At 37.5% G+C, this 24480-nt stretch overlaps 1 protein-coding gene across 5 annotated transcripts in view; it reads left to right on the forward strand.

Moving 5' to 3' along the window:
* Positions 1–24480, forward strand: part of ZNF407 (zinc finger protein 407) — a 332095-nt gene that overhangs the window by 195204 nt on the left and 112411 nt on the right. For all 5 annotated transcript variants that reach the window (XM_066184474.1, XM_066184482.1, XM_066184488.1 and 2 more), the window contains exons 6-7: positions 3151–3234; positions 11465–11585. In XM_066184474.1, the coding sequence (XP_066040571.1) occupies positions 3151–3234; positions 11465–11585 (205 nt within the window). The remainder of the gene's footprint in view (positions 1–3150; positions 3235–11464; positions 11586–24480) is intronic.

The following is a 24480-nucleotide window of genomic DNA, read 5'->3' on the forward strand; positions in this document are numbered from 1 at the left end:
TTTTGTTGTTAGGTCTTGTAGTCTGCACCATAATGAGAGATAGGGGACAGTGGCTGTTTTCTAATAGAAAATAAAGGATTGGTTTCCGTGTCTTTCTACATTTGAATGCAAAATGGCACACTTGAAACTAATTCAAGTTGTTAAGAAAAGGACCATTTTCTATTGCATTTCTCCTATCATATAAACATGGCAAGTTAGATCAGCCCCCTGTACAGCAAGTGAAATATTGCCTTTACATTTTCCTAAAAGTTAAAAAGTCACAAATTCTGAGATTGGAATGATAAAATTGTTAAGCATATCCAGAAGAATGTAAAATACATCAATGTATCAATACATGCTCAAACATCAAATGAAATATTGTGTCTAGATGTGAGGGATTCATCGCCCATCAAGCTTCAGGACTAGGAAATACTGTGCAACTGAACTTAAAGTCACAGGTGATGAAGTTTTCTCTCTGTGTTTCTGGAGATATTTGTATATCTTTATGTATCCATGATACATACAACAAATAAGGTAATCAATTTATTAATATGCCTGAAAATTAGTGTTGCAAAAAATCAGATGCATCACCACCTTTCCTTATCAGGGGCCAAATTTCCTCTAGTCTTATGTTTTCAGATCCAAGGCCTCCCTCAAGAGCACTGCCTCCGTGAGAGCTCCTAGATGTGACCCAGAGGAGTGTGGAGTTTTAACTGGCAAATTGTTTTATAGGATGGATCAGTGTCCCTACTTTAAAGCCCTTGGTTGATTTTGAATGAATTCGTTGTGGTTCAAAAGCTGTTGCAAAGGCCCAAATATAAACTACCCAGTAAATCCATGAGCCTGCAAAGATGCCATAGGTGCTCTGTGTCCTCATTAGTGTATGAAGCTGCAGGCCATAGTCAGGTCTGCTCCTAGATGTTAAACACAATATGAGCTAATTTATGATAATATATAGATGATGAGCAATTTCTTGGTAGGCATGGAACAGCATTTAACTTTAAAGTGTGAATTTTATGCTGGGGTGTTAGGCATTACGGCTTGTTAGAAAGATTTATACTTAAAATTGATTAATTAATTAAATTAATATTTAATTATAATTAAGCATTATGTGTAGTCCTTCTATTCCTTTTCTTCGATATTTTGATGAATTGAAGTGCTACATGCTGAAGATCCTGATTTTTAAAATGCCATAAAGTAATTTTAAAAAAAGCCTGGAAGAGACTTTGCAGAAATCTCTTTGTAATAATCATGTGTAGCCTCAGCAATTATATTATTGCCAAACATTTTGCAGTAAAATTCAAACTTTGTTACATCATTTAGCACAAATGCATTCTTCATGTGATAGTGAGGACGGGTTTCTGTTCTGATTTTTCTGATGGTTTTTTTTTAGATTCAATTATAATAAAGATTACTGGAATTGACTCCCAAAAGAGGTACAGAAATAATTTCACACCTTAGATACTCTTCTGGGATACTCTCATCAACAGACCAAAATTTCAAAAAGGCCCAAAGTCCTGTATAATTTCAGTCTGCTTTATATGACCAGATTTGGGTGCAGAAAATAACAATGTGCCGTTTGCTTTTTTCTGAAAGAGTGAAATTCTGAAATACGTGCCCATTGCGTTTTGTAGCCTCACTACATGGCAGAGGTTCACCAGCTCTTTTGTCATCCCATTTTGGTGGTAGATTCAAGCTGCCTTGGAAACTTTGGAATTGCTTTCCTCCTGGTATGACAGGGCCCAGGGACTCCCTCACTGGGGCAGCTGGGATGAGGAGCTGGGGTTCCTCAGAGACCTCATTGAGTTGGTGGTGGGAGAGGGCAGCTGATCCTTGTGAGGCTCTTCTGGAAACTCCCACTCACGAGATGGTCTCTGGCTTATATGAACAGTATCCAAAGTTAACTGAGGCACTGTGCCTTTGCAGAAAGTCTGTGTATTCCTGTGCCTGCTTATGTGGGAATATACAGCATGGAGATTTCCATCCTTCTGTCTCCACAGGAGGACTTGGTAATTTGACACCAGACCTCTTAACCCAGCCGTCTTTTGTAAGAGCTAAATTTCCTTCCCCACGGGGAAGAATTGGAAGGAGACTGTTAGTTTCAATGAATCCAGCATCACTGCCCCAGCAGCACCCTCTCTGCTGTGTTACTGTGAAAGGAGACAATTTAGCTCCAAATGACTAATGGGATTCTTGAAAAAAATTTAGTCTTATCTCAGGTTATTGAGACTATACCTGAGGTTAGTGCTACTTATTCATAGTGACCTTCCATGTGGCCTTTATGTACTGAGGTTTCTGTGCATGTTAGTATATACTGAGTAAAAATACTGCTGTGAAATGATAAACTGTATTTATAGGTAACGGCAAAATCCTAGCTTATGTTAAAAAAAAAAAAAAGTCAGAAAGAAGGCATTTGTACATTTTTAATGAGTTTTGAGCTTGCCAAAATCTCTCAAATTAGTCCGGAGGTTTGGAATGAAGAATTATCATTTGAAGACGAACAATGTGAGTTCTGCTGCAATTTCAGTAGTAATCCCCAGACCTGTTTTCTTTATGTCATGAAAACTTTAGAAACATAAACAGTGCTGAATTGCCACTGGTACTGAATAATTTGGCTTTTATTGTTGCCTGCACTCTTCTTGTGTTCCAGAAAATAATTTAATACTTACTAATAAATAGAAGGTAACTAAAGATGACTGTGACCTAGTCTGTTGAAAATTTCTCAGTACCTTTAATTTGTTAGTAAATGAAATATATTTTATTTAAGCAGAATCATATATACAGTATATTAACTTTTTTTTCCAGGCAATCTTTACTCAGCACAGAAAGGCCAGATGTATGGGAATTGTAAAAAATCAGGATATGCATAAAAACTGTTCAAGTGCATAAAGCAGCCCCATCTGGAAGACATCTAACAGAAATGAAGTTGTACAAAACCATTCCATTGATAATAAAGCTAATTTTTATGGGTCTGACAAGTATGTAATTATGTTCAGTGGTGCTTTTCAGATTTTATCACAGTCAATAAACCGCAGTGGTAATTTCATTCCCATTTGACATATTTACATGGAAACATTTGATTGGAGGAATTAGTAACCCTGAAAGCCTTGATAGATATGTTTTAATGATCTGTGACCTCCGCAGTCCCTCATCTGTTTATTGTTGCAACAGGCGAGAAGTCGTTCCTCTGTGACCTTTGTGGCTTTGCCGGCGGGACGCGTCATGCCCTCACCAAGCATCGGCGGCAGCACACAGGTCAGTAAAGCTGTCTTTGCTCTTTACTCTGTATTTTCCCCAGCAAGGGAGTCACTCTACACTGGGGAGTAACACAAGTCAAATAGCACGTTGCAGCACAAATAATACATCGGCTCATTGTTTGCTTTGCTTTTCCTCCTTTTTGTGAAATTGGTGTGCCCAGGGTCTGCATCAAATCTGTTAGCTGGGAGTTTGAATAATTGCTTTGGGGAGAGTGAGGGGTATTTTGGGTGGGTTTGGGTTTTTTGGGGTTTTTTTCTGAAGGAAGTAAAATTGTGAAGACTGGCTTTCTTCTTTCAATGAATGCTAGGTTTGCAAATTTTTTTTTCCAAGGCCCAAATAGATTACCTACTGTGAAGATTTTGCAAGAGACTGCTAGAATGTCCCTGGGTGAAAATTAGAGAATACATGTAAATTAATCAATTTTTTTGGACTGAAGCATAGTTGAAAGCTAGTCTTGTTTCAGTTGCCCTTTCGTAATTTTAAGATAGTTTGTAATTAATAGGTGCAACTTTAAGAGTTACCACATGGCTGGCATGTAAAGCAAGATTTCTCTCCCAGAATTAGTAAAGCTTTCCTACCACATGGTTATAAAATTTTAATATCAGGCAAAATTAAATTGGTTCTTAGTTTCAGAAGACCAGAAAAAGTGTAGGTATTAAACATTTATTAATACATTCTACTTTAATTGTGCTTTTTAGTAGTTCCTTGTAAGTATTTGATTATTTGAATAGATTTTGTTCAAACAGACGTAGAAGTGTTGCTGTTTAAGCCACTGTAGTTTTTTTGTTTTACTGACTATCATGAGGATAATGTAATATCATCAGGAATTGCTGTGTGAGTTAAGTGACCATTGTCTAATGTACAGTGGAAGGAAATGACTAACAAATGAGAAGCTATAGTTGTTACATCATCAATTTTCCATGGATTTTGTAAAGGGATCACAGTGGGAGATTTTATTATGTCCCTGTATAAACTAATCTTCATTCAGGACATATACCATCTAAATGTGTAATTTCCTGGAGGGCAGCTACTCTCTTTCTTGAGAGCCTGAAGCCATTCTTCCCACCCTGTTTTCAGTTTATTTAAAGCAACCATATTTGGAGGAGATTCTGATGCTTTCAGAAAGGTGGGATTTTCAGTGCTGGTCAGGCAATATCTTGAAACAGAAATAAATGTATTCAGGGCCAAAATTTGCTTGCAAGTCTAGTTACTAATTCTACTTTTTTTTGGAATATTTTTTCTAATAACAAGGAACATAAATTTGTGGAATAATAATGCCACAGTCAGTTCCCATCCACTGCAGGAACTTTGTATTGTTCAAGTGACCAAAAAAGTAATTTAACAAATATAATAAGTTATCTTATTATTACACTCTGAATGATAACGTGAGCAATTACATCTACTGGAAAAGAAGCTGTATGCTTCAGTTGTAATAAAGTTTCCATTTTTCTAGACCTTGGAAGAATTTTCACATGTTGGCACTAGTTTAACAAATATGGGCTAATATTTCGATTAATTAATTAATTAATTCTTTGGCAAAAATAAATCATTGTTATCAGGCAGATAGGAAATACCATTTGTTTTTCATCGCCCTGCCATGCAACACATTGGGATCTTGCATATATCTAGGACTCATGGTCAATGTAGCCACCCAAATGGTAAACAGTTGTTTCAGGATGGGGATGTAGAAGAAATGCAGATTCTTGTATTTACCATTCTTGTCTGTACCTATTATGTGAGTGCAGATCTAGTTTCTCAGAAATGTAAGCCCTTATCATTAAATATATATGTATGGTATCATTAGGCCACCAGCCAGGAGAAAACCTATTTTATTTCCTGATTTGTGTGCAAAATTAGGCTGAAAATATGGTGTACTCCTGGTGAAAAGGCATCCAGGTTTTTGAAGGCATTTTTGCCCTGCTTTTGCCAGTATGGTAGAGGCTTCTTGTGCTATGATCACAGGGATTTACAGGTTATAGATCATGAAGCTTGCATCTAGCAAGCATAACTTTATATTTTATGTCAGGACTGGAGGCTCGTTATTACTTTGCTATTAACTTTATACTGTATAGGACAGTATCTCAGAGGCAGAGGGATCTATCTTTTTGGCATTTATCTGCCTCTCTGGCACAAACAATCAGAGATGATTCTTTAGCAGAAAAATTATCTGTACCTTCTATTTGTTTCAAGGAGAATGACACAATCCACCTTTGCTGGCACTCTTGCACTTACATGGGTTCCATTGTATTTTCATCCAGTGCTCAACTTTATCTCAGTCATTAGCTGCATGCATTCCTCCTTGTACTTTTCTTTGTACCTTTTTCTTTCCTCTGTCCCCCGTTGGCACAATTTTCCCAAAGCAGAATGCCAAATCAAATTACGATTAGTTTTGAAAGGGATAGGTATCAAAAATAGTCTAAATGGCTTAAATAATTGACTACTGTAATACAGCTGTCTAGGGGCCTGACACAGAACGTCTTCCAGTCCAAGATTTACTTCTGTCACCTGTCAGAGGCCCACAATTCAAGGGCAAATGAACTAATCCTCCCATGTAGTTAAGGAGTCTTAACCAACTTAACAAGTCTCCTCTTGTCCCAGCCTCAAGGCCTGAGATTTCCTGACACCCCAGAGAAATGTTCACCTGCTGGTAGAGATTTGACACAAGAGAAGACTGGCTGTAGGACCAGCCACTTAGACTTTTGATACCCTTTATTCTGGTATTTCTTATTCTGTTTTTCTGTTTTTAGATGAGATTCTTTCTTTGTACCTGGAGAAATGCCTTTATCTTGTGAAGGATGCATTTTCTTTGGAAATATTACAGGGGGCATGTAGTATAACTTGGAGTGAAAAAAGCTGGCAGAATATGGCCCTTGGTCACCCTTGCAGCAAACTATAGAGACCAGTTTGGTAAATAGGATGTTATCCCTTGAAGAGCTGTTGTTGGTTTTGAATGAAAAGTACATTGATGTTAAACTGAAAGAAGCAGTCTTTAGTTTTAAGACTTAAAAAACTTTAATACTTCTGCATAAAGATTTCCTTGATATAGGCCTTCTCAACTGTAAAGTAGGAACAAATAATTTGACCTGTCAAGAGATTCCTGGTGTTTTAGCAGTTTACGTGTTTATTGTCTTTTGAATATGTCATGTCCTTAATGATGATGCGGTCCTATGAGAAACAGACACTTTGGACAGAGAATAAGCAAAGTCCTTGGCTGATTTTGTCTTGGGAAGATGTTCCAACATTATTTTATGACTTGAGTGCACCTTCTTCCAGTCCTATTCTGCAAGAATCTGACTGGTATTCTGAATGTCTTTCACTGACAATGTAAATATCCGTGGCCTAAACTTCTATTTTGTGAATTGAAGCAATGGCAACTTAAGGAGTGGTCCAGAATAAGAGTTTGACCAGAATTTTATCACACTGAAAGGATTGCTTACATCTCTGTCTGCCAAATGCTTTACAATAGGCACTTGTGGCTGCCTAGGCTGTGATAAACTGTCTTAAGAGACTTGGACCGCGCGCAGTATCAGCTGGTGCTATGTGGTAAATAAGGGATAGTTTGTGGTGCCTCAGGAGCATAGATGCTGTAGTTCTGGTGTCTCAACAAGGCTAAGAAGGAAAGATTTTGTGTTTTGAGGCATCCTGAAGCAAGTTTTTTTGATTTGTATTTTGTTCCAGTTAGAAAATCCTCCTGAAGATAGTTTTTTCTGGATTTAGAGTAAGTTGAATTACACAAAGAATTAAACGATTACCTGAATTTTGTAACAAGAAAGGGTAAATAACCTCTAAACCAAAAGTAAAACACACACACACATAAACCCATATCAGAAGCATATAATATCAGATAATTTAAATATTTTGCCTTAATCATGATCAACTAGGAAATTGCATAAGAGAGAAAAAAAAAGCAGGGGTAATTATTTCTGGCTTGAAATGAAAACATGGAAACAATTTCTTTTTTTAAAATGTCTTTTCTTTATGTTCTTGCTCTTATTGTTCTGCTCACCTCCTTTGTTTGCACGTTCTTCTACATGTTTCCTGGTAAACTTCCATTTTGTGCTGTAGTAGCTGTCTCAGTCCAATACTGTTGATCAGTCACAGCCTGTGTTCTCTTGCACGAAATCCCTTTTTTAATATTGGTTAGTACTCCTGCAAATTTCAAAAACCCCATCCTCATCTTCTACATGTCAACAGTCTGCATTTGCTTCCCATGGGTTGGTTGTGGTGAGATCTTCCCAGGGATGATAGAAGTTCATCACAGTAGTAAAGTGTTAGTGGGTAACTACACTTACTGTGCACTTCTGTGACAGTCACCATGAACCTATGGAACTGCTTAAGGAGATCATGTCTTTGTTCAAAAATTTTCATGCATTTTTGAAGATGGTAGCTTATATCGTACAGAGCACTGTTTGTATGATTGCTTCTGCTCCCTCATTTCAATCTGGCACTTCTCAAGACATTTATAGGTCAATGTAATAAAGAAAGAAAATTTAATAATATATGTGTTTTTATCCAGATGAGTGACTCACTTTGTGTTTCTATTTCTCATGTGAACTGCACTTTGACTTTAATGTGTAGTTACATTACTCGGCATTGAATTTAATGTATAATGTAGCCTCTTCCCTTCAACTTCCCCACTACAGCTTAAAAAAATTATAGCATTGAATACCACAGGAAATGTAGCACAGTAAGAAGACTTATTGCTCTTTTCAGCAAGAGAAGAGATGAAATTTGAAGGGCATCTTTGTTGTTTTCCCTTTTCTATTTACACCAACATTTGCAGCACATTGGTGAATTGATTATAGCAAACCTTTGACCAGCAAAGACACCAAAACCCTGGGTTTTTGAAATTTACTCCCTACCTAAGAGAAATTGTAGCAAGACAAAAAAACCCCCAAAACTTCAGGTACTGGTTAGCAGCAGCTTTAATAACTTTTCCTATGTACTAGTGCTCCTTATGAGCTGGCCCTATTGTAATTTTTTTTTTCCCAATTTCTGATTTTTGGAACTCAAATTTTCCACGTCAGATAACTTAAACAACAGATGCACTTCAGAAGTTGATTGCAGTATTGTCAAAAATACAAAGCCATTTCATTTGTAATCCTGTGGTCAAGAAATGTAGCTTTTTGAAAGTGCTTGTGTTTAAAACCAAGAAAACACCCAGGAAATGGCTCCTTGATCTTGGAATGTGTGTCCTTCTTTTTTCTTGTCCCACAGAGCTTGTTGACCATTTAATCAGTTTGGGTCACCTATCCTTTTTTATCATGGGGCTTGTTTTTAGTAGACGTAGAGATAGTGAGAGACAGACAAGTCTTCTGTAATGGTAAGGGGGGGAGAGCGTGTGATTTCATTTTTTTACCTTTATTGGTCTTTAAATATGTAGGCTTTGTCCTTACGGTTATGGATACTCTATTTTAAAGTTATTACATACTGTTGTTTAAAAAAATACTGTCAATACTGGTATTTTTATTTGTGTAATTATAACTTCGTACGAAGTAGAACCTTGACTGTAGGTGAACAAGAGTCCTTTTGGAATTTTTAATGGCAGCCTGTATTAAAAGAATTACATTTATTGCCTGAAATGTCTGGGGGCAAGAAGGGTAGAAGGAAAACTGGGACACAAAGACTGATTAGAAGCATCCTGGCCCATAGATAGGGAAGACAAAAAAAAAATCTTAAATCAGTAGGTCTGTGGAAAACTTTAATAAATAAAAAAATAAATACACAAACAAATAAAAGTACTCCTGTAGCTAATACACTCTTCAATATCACCCGGCCCTAAGAAATATTTAGTTGTCTTTTAGGTTTTTTTTCAACTGTACTAATTAACCTGGTTTATTTTCCATAAAAATACTGTTTCTTACATAGAGCTGCTAAGAATTACTGGCTGTGCTAGGCTCTCTTTTTTCCTCCCCACTTAGTTGGCTTTTGTTGTGTGGTACTGCTGTGATGTATTTTCTGTCAGGTGAGATTTACACATAGTCTACTTGACAGGAGCAGTTAGCCGCAAGGATTTCCTAAGGAGAAACTTCCTGGAGCAGTGGGCAAGGATTATCATTTTTCTTACAGTCACGATGGAATTTGCAAGCCCTCCTGGCTTCAACAGGCCCTGGCTTGGCTGTCAGATACACTGGCCCTGCCCTGGCACAGCAACAAACCTTTACTTGATCCATTCTCCCCTGAATGGCAAACTAAAAATCCCCTTTCAGTTCAGATCTGCCTTTTTTTACAAGAGGGAAAGTTGGCAAGGTTCTAGTGCATTTTAAATGAAAGCAGTTAAAATAAGTATGTATGTTACCTAAAATACCCGTGGCCTAACTACTTCGGGCTGAAAATGTTGCTATCTTCTTTAATGCTAGATGATAAAATAAATCAGAACTGGAAATCTTCAGTTCAAGAACAGGTTATGTTGCTAGGGAGTCTATGGCCTCCCAGAGAGTTTAATTGAAGCAGCAGCCACTACCATGCAAGCTGCTGGGACAATCAGCTTCTCCAGAGCAGAATGTCAGGGTCTGACAAGAAAACCCCATTTGGGGCAGGAAAGACATACTTTCTAGCAGTCTCAATTTGTCCAGCATAGAGGCTTCGGCTTTGTGTCCTGCCCCTTCACCTTTCCTTGTCCCATGAAACAATAAATGAAAAACATTGGCTGCTATTCTCTCCCGCAGCTGCTAAAAGCAATTATTCCAACTCTTTATGGAGCTTTCAGAAGCTGCTCTGTTGTCTTTCCATCCCACATTAGGGGCTTTTCAGGCCTTGAGGACCTTGAGTATCTTTTTCCCTTGGGAGGAAAAACCGCAACAATCTCCAAGAATGAAAAATGCATATTTCTCTCTGTTCTCAGAATTCTGGCAAAGTCTGTTTCAAAACCTTCAGTGTCTCATGCAATAAACGCCTTGAAAAATTTGTCTTGGAGGCACGGCCATTTGGGAGTGGCCTTTTACTACTGATTGCAACAGGCTGCTCTTACTGATAGTCTTATGCTAGTGCTGTGTTTTCTGTCAGTCTGAAAAACTTCCGATTGTACCTGCTAGTAGGCTTAGGGTTCAATTTTGAAACTGCTTGTCCTAGACTTCTGAACAGTCTACAGGGTAGATGTCTGTCCCTAGAAGTTTTATCCAGACTTCTTAAGTTGGGGACGTTGATTCCTACTGTAGTTTTTAGATAAATACTTCTGAAGGCTTGCACACTGCAGTGAAGATCACCTAAGTTAGGAGCCGGCTTTTGCCTTCTCCATACGAAGGAAACCTGTTTCCTCCCTAAATGGTAACTATATCTGTCTGTAAACCGCATAGAATATTTCTGTGGAAACCAGTTGGAAATATGAGATGCGGGTGTCTTCGCTAGTCATCACAGTGTGTGTATTGGTTATGAGGTTTTGTCTTAGTGTCTTTTAAGGGGTAGACTCCTCCAGTGGAAGGAAAAGTATTCTTTTCACATAACAACTTAGACAATAGAGATTTTTACTTTTCTTCAGTTAGTACTCCTCTAGAAATTTTCAGTGCTGCTGCACATTCAGCAGAGATTGAATTTTAGTCTTCTGAAAATATTGTCCTAGTCTAGGTTTGGTGGTTGGTTTTTGTTTGTTTGTTTTATTTTCATTAACCTTTCAAGTCCTTCTACTGATAATTGGCCTACTGTTCAGAAAAAAATCACAAGGGCAGAAGACTAGCAGACAAGATAGGGTGAACAGAACACAGAGTTCTGGTTCATATTCTCAGTCCCAGTTTATTTATATTATTGAAAGGATAACATTAAAAATTTAGGTTGGAGATGAAGACAAAGACACTTTTCACCTGGAGATGTTCCTTTCTGAGCAGGTGCTGAATACAAGCATCAGTGTGATTTTTCACCTTCTGCCTCCCCCGATGTTGTTTTTGGGGCTGTTCTTGGCCCAGCTTAAAGAAAAGGTGTTGTGTGAGAGGAATGCCTGTTACCTGGTTATTGTATTTTCATGAAATAAGACCCCATAACAATGTTACTCTGTTTCAGTGCTATTCTTTCTCCTCCTTTTTGCTACTGTGTAATTCCACATGGGAAGTCAGTTGGATGCTGATGTGTTTCTGTTATAGTTTGCAATTATTGCATTGTATTTGGAAATTTATGTTGTATTTGGTTTGCTATATATACCTGGGCTTAAATCTGTCTCAAGGGATATGCTGGAAATTTGGGCTTGTCTTTCTTTTCTGTAGATGAAAACTGATAATCTTCTCTTGTCACCTTCTAGGAGAGAAACCATTCAAATGTGATGAGTGTAACTTTGCTTCCACAACACAATCGCATCTGACACGACATAAGCGTGTCCATACTGGAGAAAAGCCTTACAGATGTCCCTGGTGTGACTACAGGTAATGAGTCATTAACTAAAGCATGATGAGAGAAGGGTTAAGGTGATCAGATGAGGTTCATTTGAAGTCACCAATAAAAATACATTGCCATTAAAACACCATCAGGGCAGTGGTAATTACATATTAAATTAGGAGCTAAATTTAAAAACTTAGTCTTCAGTATTTAGGTATTACTTTATAAAGAAAAACAAATGATGGGAAACCTTTTAGTGGTAACACTACAGTGCTAATGTTGAGTGTTTGTTTCACAGCTGCTCCAATACTTTTTGGAATTCTCTGTGGTGAGGCTGCTTATTTGCATTGCCTTTTCAAATCAGTTGCGGTTTTGAAATTTTTCTTGGTTGAGTTGCAACCCTTTCACCAAGAAAGGAGGAGTTCTCTAAAAGGTTTAGTAGCCTACATACTCACTAGACATTTATTAGAACTTGAAGCAACTCGAGCTAGTTACAGTTCTCCAGAGTCTTGTTGTTCTGCTCCAGTTTTCCTTCTCCTTCTTAGCCAGGGTGTTTGGATGAGAGTTGGCCATAGGGTTGGTTGCGTGGCAAATCCTCCCTTGTTACACCACTAAAACCCATCCCCATGTTAGAGCAGTAGATTAAATTTAGAAGAATCACAGGACTGAACAGTGTAGATTACTTTTGGTGCTTATCATCTGTGTCTTTGGTTCATTATAAACTACTCAGTAAATGATCTCATTGCTTCTTAAGTGAATCTTTACTCTTAAGTACACTTCTTCCGTATTCTTGAAAACTTTTAATATCTTGCAGTGAGGTGGCTAGTCTATGTGTAGTATAAAGGAATCTGTAGAATATTTTATGGGCAATTTGCAAGAGTTGATGTTCAAAAAGTTTTTAAAAATCAGCATTATGTTTGTTAAATGGCATATGATTAGATACATGTGTTGTGATGCCTGCACACAAGAGGGGAAAGTTAAACATTTTATTGCACCACTATAGCATTTCTTATTTTCTTTTCATGCTGAACATACAACTGTATGTTCATTAAAGTTTTAACATAGTTTCCTAAATCAAGACTATATAATGAAGCCTATCTGCTCTAATAATACCTGTTTTCATGCTATTTATTGCCAACTGTACAGAAAACTCTTGCACAGAAAGCCTCTGCAGTGGTCACACATTTCCCGTACACAACTGCTTGTTGCATTGTTTTGTTTGTGTGGGACAAATGTTCTGTGAACTCTTCTGTACTGAGAATCCATTAAATCATACTCTAGAACCACAGAGAACTGAATTTGATTCAAACCTTGTGGGGAGAGGGCTATGTTTCCATGGTTTACCTTACAAGTGCCCCTGTTTTCTTTATATTTTTCTCTATAAGTCCTAGTTTTGTCAGCTTCAGTAAGTTATCTAAGAACTAAAGGTGGTTTTCATTTGTCAAAACAGTTGTGTTAAAAGGTCTGTGTTGGGTGAAGTGAGAGCATATGAGCATTAGTTTCCCATGATGTGCTGCATTGAAGGTAAAATAAGTGCTGCCTTTAATGCCATGTGTTTGAGGACACTTCATCTTGCAGTCATCCACCTTGAATCATCCCAATTGGCAGGAAATTTTATTACAGAGCTAGGTAATGAGAGGTGGGTTTGAGCTCCTTGGCTTGAAGACCCAAGAGACTGGGAGTGGTGTAGATGTGAATCAGTTTAGTGTTTGTCACACACACCCAATGAGTGGATGCGCTTCCCTCACTCAGGAGACAAAATGCATAACCCAGTGCTCTGTTGAGTGAAAGACAGGATATCATTTTGCTTTGGATAAAGAGTTTTCTGTATGGGATATAAATTCCAAGAAATATCAAGTTTTTTATGAGTATTTTATTATACTGGAGATTATTAGAGAAGATGCAAGCATAACTTGTTTTATCAGGATTAACAAGAAATATCTGGGCATGCCCTGCTTTTATATTATTGAAAAATAAATGTTTCATGACAATAGAATGTTAGTTTCCATCCTTCACAAGCCAATATTGACCTAACCTTTGGAGGCTGATCTCTACAGATACCAGCTGATGAAGCTTTGATTCTGCAGGAAGTGTGTTCCAAGCTCAGCTGAAAAACATCTGGTAGGGATGCAGGAACCAGAGCTATGCTACTGCTGCAAGCTCATAGAGGCAGTGAGGCACTCTGTGTAGCTGCAGTGGAGCCCGTAGAGGGGCTGCTGTATTTATTAGCTCACCAGTCCTGCTTGTGCCTGCCAGTTTCTGCAGTCCTGGGATATTAGCCAGCCTTGTTGGCAAGTATATGTTTTGTTCTTTATCCACCTCCCTCTTCATTTTAAACTACAATTTTAAGAGAATCACATGGTGCCTCCTTGTCAAGTCACCCAGTATTTCTCTTCTTTAAAGGAAAATTATTAGCGCCCTGTAAATAATATTTGCTCCAGTTCAGCAGTTGGTGTGTAGTCATGCGTCACCTACAGAAAACATTAAAATGAAGATTTTAAAATCTCCTGATCTACTGATAAAATTCACCCCCATGTCTAGTGGTTCAGATCTCATTGTGATGCTGTGGGCTCGGCCCTTGCACTGTAAGTTCATCCAGACTATTTCATGTGTTGCTGTTTAGTGTTGCTTGGCAACTGCAGACTCTTTAATGAATCTTGTACTTTCAGCGAGGTTGAATGTTCCTCTTTTTGTGTTGGGGTATGGAGGAAAGTATTGTTAGTGCTAATATAAAGTTTCCTTTCATTGATAACTGATCTCTGTTCTATAAAGTAGTTTGAGACACTTGAGTTAAAACAGTGGCGAAGTACAAACTATTCCCATTCCGCTCATTGGTGCTCAGAGTATTCTTGGAGATCCTTGACTTCAAGCTTTTCAGTTCCTCAGCCTGAAATTGTGAATAATCATCCTGCAAAAATTCTTGCCAGTCTAGTGAGTGAAAGGCTAGATAACCCTGGCTGGAAGTACAGAAAAAGGGCTATTAGAAGAAACTAATCTGAATTTAGGAACTGTTACAAACTTTTTAAACTGAAGTGAAATCAGTGGTAAGATACTATGGGGAATAGAGTGATTTTGGCTGCATGGAACAGAAAAGGGAGTTTATTCTCTATGTAACACACAACATGAGACATTCTTTTCTTAACTAGAAAAAGACATGAATGGATGTGGTTTTCTGAAGGGAGTAGTAAACTAAACATTTTTAGCTCACAAATTGTAAATTCTCTATGGTATGTATATGCTTATAGTCGTACTTCAAGTATTCTTGGGAAAAATATTCCCTTTCATCTCTAGTTTTTGTACTGTGACCACTTAATATTTATTTTTGTCTAAATCTTTTGTATTTTGATGACAAAGAAATTAATATCTGCTTTTCAATACAGAAGTATATAACTTCCAGTAACAGTTACAATTTGAAATTATGTTTTCAGTCTAGTTTTTAAAATCCTTTAGAAGGAAGCAAAATATAATATTCATAGACACAAAAATTTACTTGTATGTTTGGTTATATATTTTTCACATTTGTGTTTTCAGTTTATGTTTTCCCAATTTAGATAAAAATATGCACGATTTTTCTTTGCATTTACTTTTTCAAATCACACAGCATGTCTCTCCATTCTTAAGTCAATGTGCTTTGTCATACAAAAATATTCATTCACCCTTAATTAATGTTTAACCTAATTTTATAATACAGAATTGGTCTCACAGGGCCCTGTACCACCATTACTTATGCAATGCTTATTTTATATTTCTCAGTCATTTTAAAAAAATGTGTTGTGTGGATGAACTTTTCAGATGACACCATCCTGCAGTTACACTGGCAACAATACTGTTTGCATTTGATAATGGGCACAGTAAGCACTGAAGAGCTCTATAACATCCTGAAAGTGAACAGCACTTTGACACAGGTTTCTAAATCTATTGGTTGTACAGGCTGTGGACAGACTTTCTAAACCTGTAGTATAGTAGGTAACTGAATTTGACCTGATTGCAGAAGTGAAAAATTCCCCTAAGTCTGATGATGTCAATGAAAGATGCAGACATACAGCATTTTCAGAACAAAACTGGTTTTGTGCATGTGTCTAAGAAAGGGAAATCTCATTTATCCATATGTAAGGTTTTAAATTTAACTGCCATTTGTTCTTTCTATAAAACTGTCACAACTTCTCAGGCAATTTATGTTCATGGTATGTGTGAGGGAGATTTTTCAGTGAAATGGATCTGAGTTACATGGAGGGGGGCATGCAAAAGGCAGAACTCTGCTTTTCTTACATGATCAAATTTGTTGGATTATGGTGCTCGGGAAAAGCACTGACATAGTTTTGTGATTCAGAAGGGGTATTGCTACAACTTTGACCACAAGAGTGCGGGACTGATATTATGTTAATGTGCTTCGGGCCATCTCTCTGCTGTGATTAAAGAAAATAGTTTTCAATTCTCTGGGATTCCACTGTATGGTTCATTTTGCACAGAGTACCCGTGGTGGTGAGGGAATGGAGGGAAATATGCAGGGATGTTCCCTACCATAAGATAAGAAGGTTTAGAAGAAGTTGTATAAAACAAACAGCCAGGCCAGCAAAACAGCATGCATTCCTTTCTATAAAGTATATGACTTGTGAAGGATGTCTTACAAGACTGAGAATAAATAGCATACATTTTTAATATAATTATGTAAGCTAAAATAAATATTTTACATTTATTATGCATAATAAAACAATTAGACAACATTCTGTAAGGGATTATGGCATCTGAAATTCCAACTGCAGACGGATTCATTGCATATTTTCAGCAGCAGCAGCATCATGTCTTAAGGGGAGTTACTCCACAGGGGCTACTTTTCTTTTTTTGGACACCATCCCTAGGTAGTTCCTATTTCTGTCTGACTTATCTGTTCATAGGTTGTAAAGACCAGTTTATAATACACTCCAGGATTTGCACCTAAGTCATAAGAATGTGCAAAGTAAGTGTTTTCTCTCTGTTTATTTTGGTGAATTCAATAACTTTTAGGTATGATTGCATCAGCTGTTCACTATTCCTTTGTTACATCAAGAATAACTAGGGACTACTTTACAGATGAGGTAACAATACATACTAACTCATAGCAAAGCTGAAAGGCTGTTAAGGCAAATTCTACTTAAAATGATGAGAACAGTTTATTTATCGTTAAAACATTAATATCAATATGCTCTTTGTAACCAGGGAAATTTAATATGCCTGTATAGGAAATAACTAGGTTATACAACTGCATAGGCTGATGAGGATTCCAGGTGGCAACCGGCACTGCACTACGGGAAAACACTTTTATATAGATACATATCACAGAGTCAGAACTGGAAAAAAAATGATGCATATACTTTGTGCAAATACAAAGTTGTTAAGGAAAATAATGCATGTATGTAATAGAGCAAACAGGGCTTTCAGGATGTACTTCAGCTTCTGTTGTGTTTAGCAGTAGGAGTTGAGGATATCCAGTGCCTTGTGCTAGCAGACTTATAAACAAATGAAGATGGGAGTTTAGACAGACATTCTGTCAGTGCATGGCTACAGTTCCCAGATGAAAAACTCGGAATATTATTCCCTCCTTAGTCTTCAATAAATATTCAGATAAAATATTTGGAAGTATTGCTATTAATCTGGAAAAAATACACTGTAACACTTAAGTTTTTAAAAGAAAAATAATCTGAAATAGAATTTAGATATAGTTGCAAAAACACTTTAATTATTCTACCTATACATGACATACAAAACAATGGTCAGCATTATTCCCTTTTGTAATATTTCTGTGGCTTAATAAAACCTCTTCTGTTCGCCTAAGTTATAGCCTATGGTTTATGTGGTAAACTCAGAATAAAATTATGCCGTGTTGTAGTAGCACACAATGCAGATCAGCTATCAGGTTAGCCAGCTTCACCAGATGTAATTCCGAACATTCCGAACCGGAGAGCACACAAGTAACGATGTGCCCCTTGCTTAGACGTGTCTGCTCTGTCTGCACTGACTGAGAAATTGTGTCTCTGCAATTTTGGGCGATCATTGGTGGCAGTGTATTAAAGAACTTAGGCTCCCTCTGTCAAAGCTGTACCTGCCCAGTATCACTGCCTGCAGTGCTCAAGAGAATGTGTGTGTACCAGGAAACACAATTGTTTCTGAGGAAAAGATAGATGTAGGAGCACACACGTGTGCGTTGGCATGTGCAGACTTGGTGACTGTGGTCCACAGGGAAGTTGCCATGTTAAGAAGCCTTGGCATGGCATGAAATACTGTAATCATTTTCTGAGGTCCTTCACATTCTGTATTTGTAATCAATAGCATAGTAAGTGCACTCTACTTGGTAGAAGGGTAGTATGGAGTTTTACTAATTTTAATGACTAATACTTGCTAAGGAAGTTCACCAGTAATTTCATAAGCCTTGCTACCTCTTTTGTTGGGTTTTTTTCTTTTATTTATTTATTTTTTTAATATTAGTGGGGTCGGGGGGGGGGGGGGGGGTGTTCCCTGTTGCCTCTCTAACAAAGAGGAATTAAAAATTGCCTTTCTAATTCAATCGATCTGTGATTCTCATGCTAACACTGAACTTGGGATTTAAGGATCTGCCCAAGTGGTGATGCAGTTGCAAACACTGATAATACTATTCTAGTCTCATTTTGGATTGGGTCCTTTGAAGAACAGCTTTTAAGGGATCTATTTAAGCCTGAATGCTGTGCTAAAAGGAGACTGCTGAGTTAAATGTTACTGAGACTTGAAGCCATTTTGATATTAATGTAAAAATTAATATCTGGTTTCAGCATCTCTCTGTTACAGCCTGTTGTGATCCTAGGCCAGCACTTTGTAGTTGATTCACACTTCAATTTAAGTTCTGAAAAAACATTATCAGGCTCCTGATTTCTTTCAGTAGTCACTGTCTTTCCCTTACTGTTCAATTTGGGCTTTGTTCCTAAATGTTTCTTAGACAGCCCCATTCCTGAACTGATGCTGTTTTTTCTGAATCAGTGTCCAAGACACATAACCCAAAACCTTGAAGTATTTGGTGTCTAGGAAATATGAATAAGACCACTTCATGCAGTGGACAGATTAATGTAACTAATGTATTCTTTTATCACAGTTTATCTTCTCTCTGTCCTCACACTTCTTTTTTGCTATCATATGTAATCATCACTGTCTTATCTATTCCTCTTTCTTAAAGAGCATAAATACATTATCATAAATACATGTATATTTATATCTAATAGATACTTAATTCATGTTTATCAATCTGAAACACCAGCATATATTTCAAATTAAAATAATCTTGAGTATGTTGTATTTTGATAGTAAATAAAATTTTAGTACTAACCTCAAGATGAACAGTAATGCTATGGTCTTAATATAGCTTGTAGTTGCAAAAAGACTTGTAATTTCCTGTTCTTACAGTGCTTCTGATAAAAAAGTACAGTGGAGATCTTTTATGTCTACAAATAAACTTCCATTTATTAGAATGTTTTGATCTAAAAATGATCATTGGCATCATAACTCAATTAATGTGAGCCTTTTGTGTAAAGCATATTTTGCAAAAGATTAAAGCAACCATATATGTTGTCTTTGCTCGTACCTGTTAGCAGAGAATAAAAAAATTAACTTGTTTGTTTCTTTTGCCATTCCTTAATCCCCAATCCAGTCATTATAAAGGGGCCAAAGCTATCTTTGGAGGTGATGAAATCTACAAGATATTATTATTATTATTATTATTATTATTATTATTATTATTATTATTATTATTATTATTATTATTATTATTATTATTATTATTATTATTGCTAGCTACCATTTAACTATGTGACAGGTAGCTAGCAATCTGAAAATGCTTTGGTAGCATTTCAGGTCTCCAAGAGGAAATTGATAGACACAATCCTGTTGTGTTGTGTGGGGTTTATTCTCCAGGCTGTGTGGCTACTACCCTGTCAAACAAGTTCCTGTGTTAATGCTGCTTTTGTGAAAATTTTCCCTCTTCCTCCTTCACATGGCATACAAAACAGATTAAGTCTGAGGAAGTTCCATAAAGAGGTATACGCTAGTGCAAGGGGAAGAAAGGGAAAGGTTTTTTCTGTTTAAAGTCTGATGAAAATGAGATAAAGAAAGGAATTGCTGAATAGTAAGTGAAAGAAGGGAAGAAAAAAGCTTTTGTGTTGGAGAAAACCTTGCTTCTTAGATACTTTTAATGCATTAGAAATGGTGAGCAATTTTCCAGATGAATTTGGCATTGTTAGACATTCCTGATTTATTAAAGCTAAATAAAATTCCTTGTGCATTCCAGCAGAGTTGCCCTTGTCCCTGTACCACCTTCTGCCCAAATTCTCCTGGAGTGGTTTGTTGGGGCACTTTGAGAACTCAGGTACTAAAGCCTCTGTCACCACCTCTGGAGTGGAAGTGTGAGCTCGACCCACAGGCTGGCAGCTCTGCAGTTTGGCTGGAGGGTGTTTGCCAGGCACCACAATATGATATGGTGGGACCGAGGCTCTGGAGTAGCATCGGCACCTGGGGTTTGAAGTCTGCTGCTCCTGGCCACCCTCTTCCCAGTGTTGTGGGGAACCCTTATGGGCTGAAAGCTCATCTCTGAGAACCTCAGCTTTCTGCTTTGGAGAGAGAGGCATTTGAGATTTGGGCACACAGAGTTCTGAAGGTGTTGCTTTGAACCTGTGGGTTCAAAGTGCTGCTCAGTGTTGGCAGCTTGTTTCAAAGGGGAGAAACAGAGAGAACTTGTTTCAAAGTTTGCATTGTTGCCTTGTCTCGTTCCTGAGCAGCTGGGAGAAAGTGGTGCATTCTCCATAGGAAAATGTGGCATAAGGAAGACAGGCCATTTGGTATACAACAGCTCACCTTCCCTAAAACCGTTTTGCAGTCTCCGTTGTATGGTACTCTATTCTCACAAGTCATGGATCAGGGATCCCTATTTCCCTTGAGGCTTTACTTACAAGAAAAGACAGTCTGGAGAGGAGCCTGTTGTCTTGCTGTAACTTATTAACAGCTATTTTGTCCCTGGTTGGGATGAACTTTGTGGTTTTGCTAGGCCTGTTTAGGTCTGAATAACAGCCGTAGATATAGCTGAGACTTCTTAGGGAATAACCAGCATATAAAGCATTCAGTTTTGTTATTACAAATGATGGAGTGCTGCTCTGGTGTTATCTTTCTCTTTTTTTTTTTAATGTATTTTAAAATGTGTTCTTTTAGTAATGGAAAAAGAATTAAGGGAAGAAAATATATATGAACAAAAGGTTGTTCTGCATTCTTGGATGTGTTGGGTCAAAGTTGCTTCTTACTTTGTGTCTTCAGAGAAAGGATGAGGCTGATACAGCACTCCTCATCATCTCCTCAACAAGTTAGATATGCTGAGGCTTAGTGTGCCTAATGCACTGGAACAAGCTAATGCAACACTCTTCTCCTTTCTCCCACCCCCATGGGCCAGGGGATTGGAGTGGAGACATTCCTTGATGTTTTCCCACCCCCTTCTGTAAGTGCACAGGTTTCTTTCCTAGATTTTTTTTTCCTTCCACTTAAGCAATCTCCCCAGCTCACTGTAGTTCCTAGAATATTGGTCCATACCCATATATCCACATTTTCAGATAATGCTTTAAAGTAATACTTCTCCTGGTGTTCTTCAGCATTGCTATATTTTTGTATTTTTAGTAATGTTATAATTTAAAACACACACAACTAGAAACTCTGCATTGCATAATTCTCCAAAATTATTTGTGTTATAATCCTGTTTTATAATCAACACATCTAGTGGTTCTGCCAATATAAACTGCCTGAACATCATCCTGTGGTTCATTGTGGTATTGCTAATACCTCATAAAATATCGTATTTATTGTTTCATGTTTGTAACTTCCGTGCATGCTCCTTCAATCCCTGTTCAAGATGATTATGGATTCTCTCTAACAATTGTAGCATGGGACATCATTTATTCTGCTACAAATCCCTTCTCATACTGAGCTTCTTCAAAACATTTCTGTTGAAATTTTGCATGCACAATCTACAGGGCAAACAATGCTTAGAACCATTTTGAAGCTGTAGAAGGTATTTTAACTATTAAAATCAATTCGTAAGTTCTGATGATGTTTCATTAGAAAAATATGCTATTTCAGGCATTTTTTCTTTACAGGTTGTTTTTAAAGTACAGAAAACCATTTACACTAGCAAGTTTTGAAGATCTCTTATATGGGTGTTTTAAACATAAAAAGCCATTAGTAATTTGTTTTTATTTCAGGAAAAAAGATGTATCTTTAGTTCAGAAAGGCCGTTTTTTAAAAATCAGCTGATGAGAATTGTTTTTAGCCTTCTGTCCCTAACTTATTGTGAGACTTGCACCAGCCCATCCATCCATCTTTCACCCATTTCTTGAATAACTTTTTAAGCTGTTGGCCAGTTTTGGTTATAACTGACACCCTGTAGTAGCTGCTGAGATAAATTAAGTTCATGTTTCCTGAAAGAGGTGGATGAGGAGAGGAGTGAAAAAAAAACGTGGAGGACCAGTCAGGCAAAATTCAGCTGTCATGCATTCTTCTCTCTTACAATCCAGCATCACCACCCAGAACAACTGTTTTTTCTTGGATGAGGATATCCTAAAGGAACATGTCGGGGAGCTGCTGTTGTTGCTTCAGTGCATTGTGAGATTTAGTGAACAGGGCATGAATGCATAGGAAATCATGCTTCAGTTGGTACAATGCTTGTGTGTCAAAGTATTGAGTACCAAATTAACCATTTGTTGCAAGTTATCAGGATAAGTCCTTTTAAGTGATAACGTTTAAAAGGTATTTTTCAAAGGATGAGGTCGAGACCCCCAAAATCTGTGTTTTTCTTTAGAAAAAAAGATCATTTGGAAAAGATTTATACCAGGCGATTGAGACCAGTGGCATTTCTTAGTGAATAGGAAGAAGCTTCCCACTGTGGACAGATTATTCCACAAGTGCTTTTTTTGGCACTTCTTCTGTTTTCTGTAAGTCATTTACTGATGAGCTGACATATTCATAGATCTATATAGATGTATTTACTTCAGGAAAAGAAGCAAAGTTTGAAGAAATGGTAAGATCTTTTTACATGTTTTTAGTGATACTGAGCATCCATGAATTCTCATCTCACATGGGGTCCAGTGGCTCTGTGCCTATTTTAAATTCAGCCTCTTCATTTATGTGACTAAATGTGACTTTCATCACATTTTAATTTGAATTTTAATTACTAGTCTTTAAGATTTTGATCAGCACTAATAAATTATAGCACAGTCATATGGTATTTAGCTGATTGATTTTTGCATGCTGAAATATAGTCATTTTGAAGAGCAGTAAAACTTTCAAGTAGAAGAAATGTTTCAAAGATAAAGGAATTTGTATTGGATTTGTTCATTTGTGTCAGACCAGAGAGGGAAGTCCCAAACGTGAGCCCATGAGGGCATGGCAGGTGTCTACTATCCAGTCTGTTTTAAATAAATGCAGGAACATCAAGTCAGGCAAACAAGGCCTGCGATTGCAGCTTTTGGGAATAGCTTTGTGTTTCCTGGTGGTGGTGCAAGAGGAGAGAGATAAGAATACAGTATTGGATGATGGTTGCTCTCTTGGTACTCTGCATTGCAGAACTGGATTCTAAAAACAAATACAGCATTTGTTTTATGAGTTCTTGTCCACCTGCATCTGTTCCTGGCTTCCTCTTTTGTTTGGATGTCTTTTCTCTTAGAAGTCTACAACATAACATCAGGAGAATATTTTCTTTTCCTGTTCTGAAGTGCCCATTTTTAGTTTCGGTTCACCAGTAGCATGGCAGGAGTACTGTAACAGAAAGGATTATAACTAAGCCCCTCTCCATCTAATTATCTCTGTTCCATAGCTCAGTTGGGAGTCAGCTCTCACTGACTGGAAAGTGTGTACTGTCACAGGGTCGATACTATAAAACAAAAACAAAGGCACTGGATAAAATCCTGGCTCCACTGATGTTATTCACATCCCCTCCATGTCCTAAGTGAAGCGACAGTTCTCACCTGTCATGACGGTACTTGTTTCTTAGGAAGGAGAGACATGGAAAGGCAGGGAGCTGGCAGCACCTTCCATAAGACTTTGTATCCCGAGCAGTAAAAATGTTCAACTAGGCAAATAAGTTGTGGGATTGAGAACCCAGTCATTTCTACTTTCCACTTGATTTTTAGAGAGAATCCCGATCTCCTAAATCTTGCCAAAAGACATCTAAATCCAGAAGCATCTGTTCCTTTTGGAGTTTCTGTTTTTCAGTTCTCTCTTGAGTTTGCAAGTTCTTGCACAGCTGAGTGAAATCACTGAGGCATGCTCAGACATCTTTGTCCTGGGGAAATGGCTGTGTCTGTCTCAAGACCTTTGGTACATTTTTTGGGCAAACAAGCCCCTCTTCCTATATTTTTGGGTATGTGTTAGAGGCCTGAATATTAGACAAGTCAGGATTCATTTAGTTCATAATGAACTGCTGTCTGCAGCCTCATTCAAGTTATTGTTTAGGGTTCTCAGCTGAACGGGCACAGGACAAAGTGTTAAGGAGCCTGTTGTTTGGATTTTCTAAGAAAATTAAATGGGAACATAACTGAAAACAGAAAAGCATTTTTGAAAGCAGGGATTAGATCTGCTTTTGGCTCCTGGCAGTTCTTTGCTGTCTAGTGGCAAAGTTTCAAGAAGAAAGAGTTGATGCATGATATTTTGTGCCAGCTAATATACTTTCCTGAGACAGAGAGCAGAACTCGGCCTTCCTTAGGATAAGGGCAGCCCTAAACTTGGGAGTTTTACTACCTAGAATAGTGGCATAATTTCTAGAAAGTTAGGGGCAACATTGGTTACTTTTCCAGAGCAGATTAGAGCTTCTGATGTTTCCTATTGGTAACCTACATCTTTCTTTAGAAACAGTAGATATCTAATTTATGCAAATGTTGAAACCTATATCAGTTCTTTCTTATGTCCACT

Source organism: Chamaea fasciata, unplaced genomic scaffold (genome assembly GCF_029207755.1).
Source record: "Chamaea fasciata isolate MVZ Bird 193981 ecotype frontalis unplaced genomic scaffold, bChaFas1.0.hap1 SCAF_1, whole genome shotgun sequence".
Taxonomy (NCBI): domain Eukaryota; kingdom Metazoa; phylum Chordata; class Aves; order Passeriformes; family Sylviidae; genus Chamaea; species Chamaea fasciata.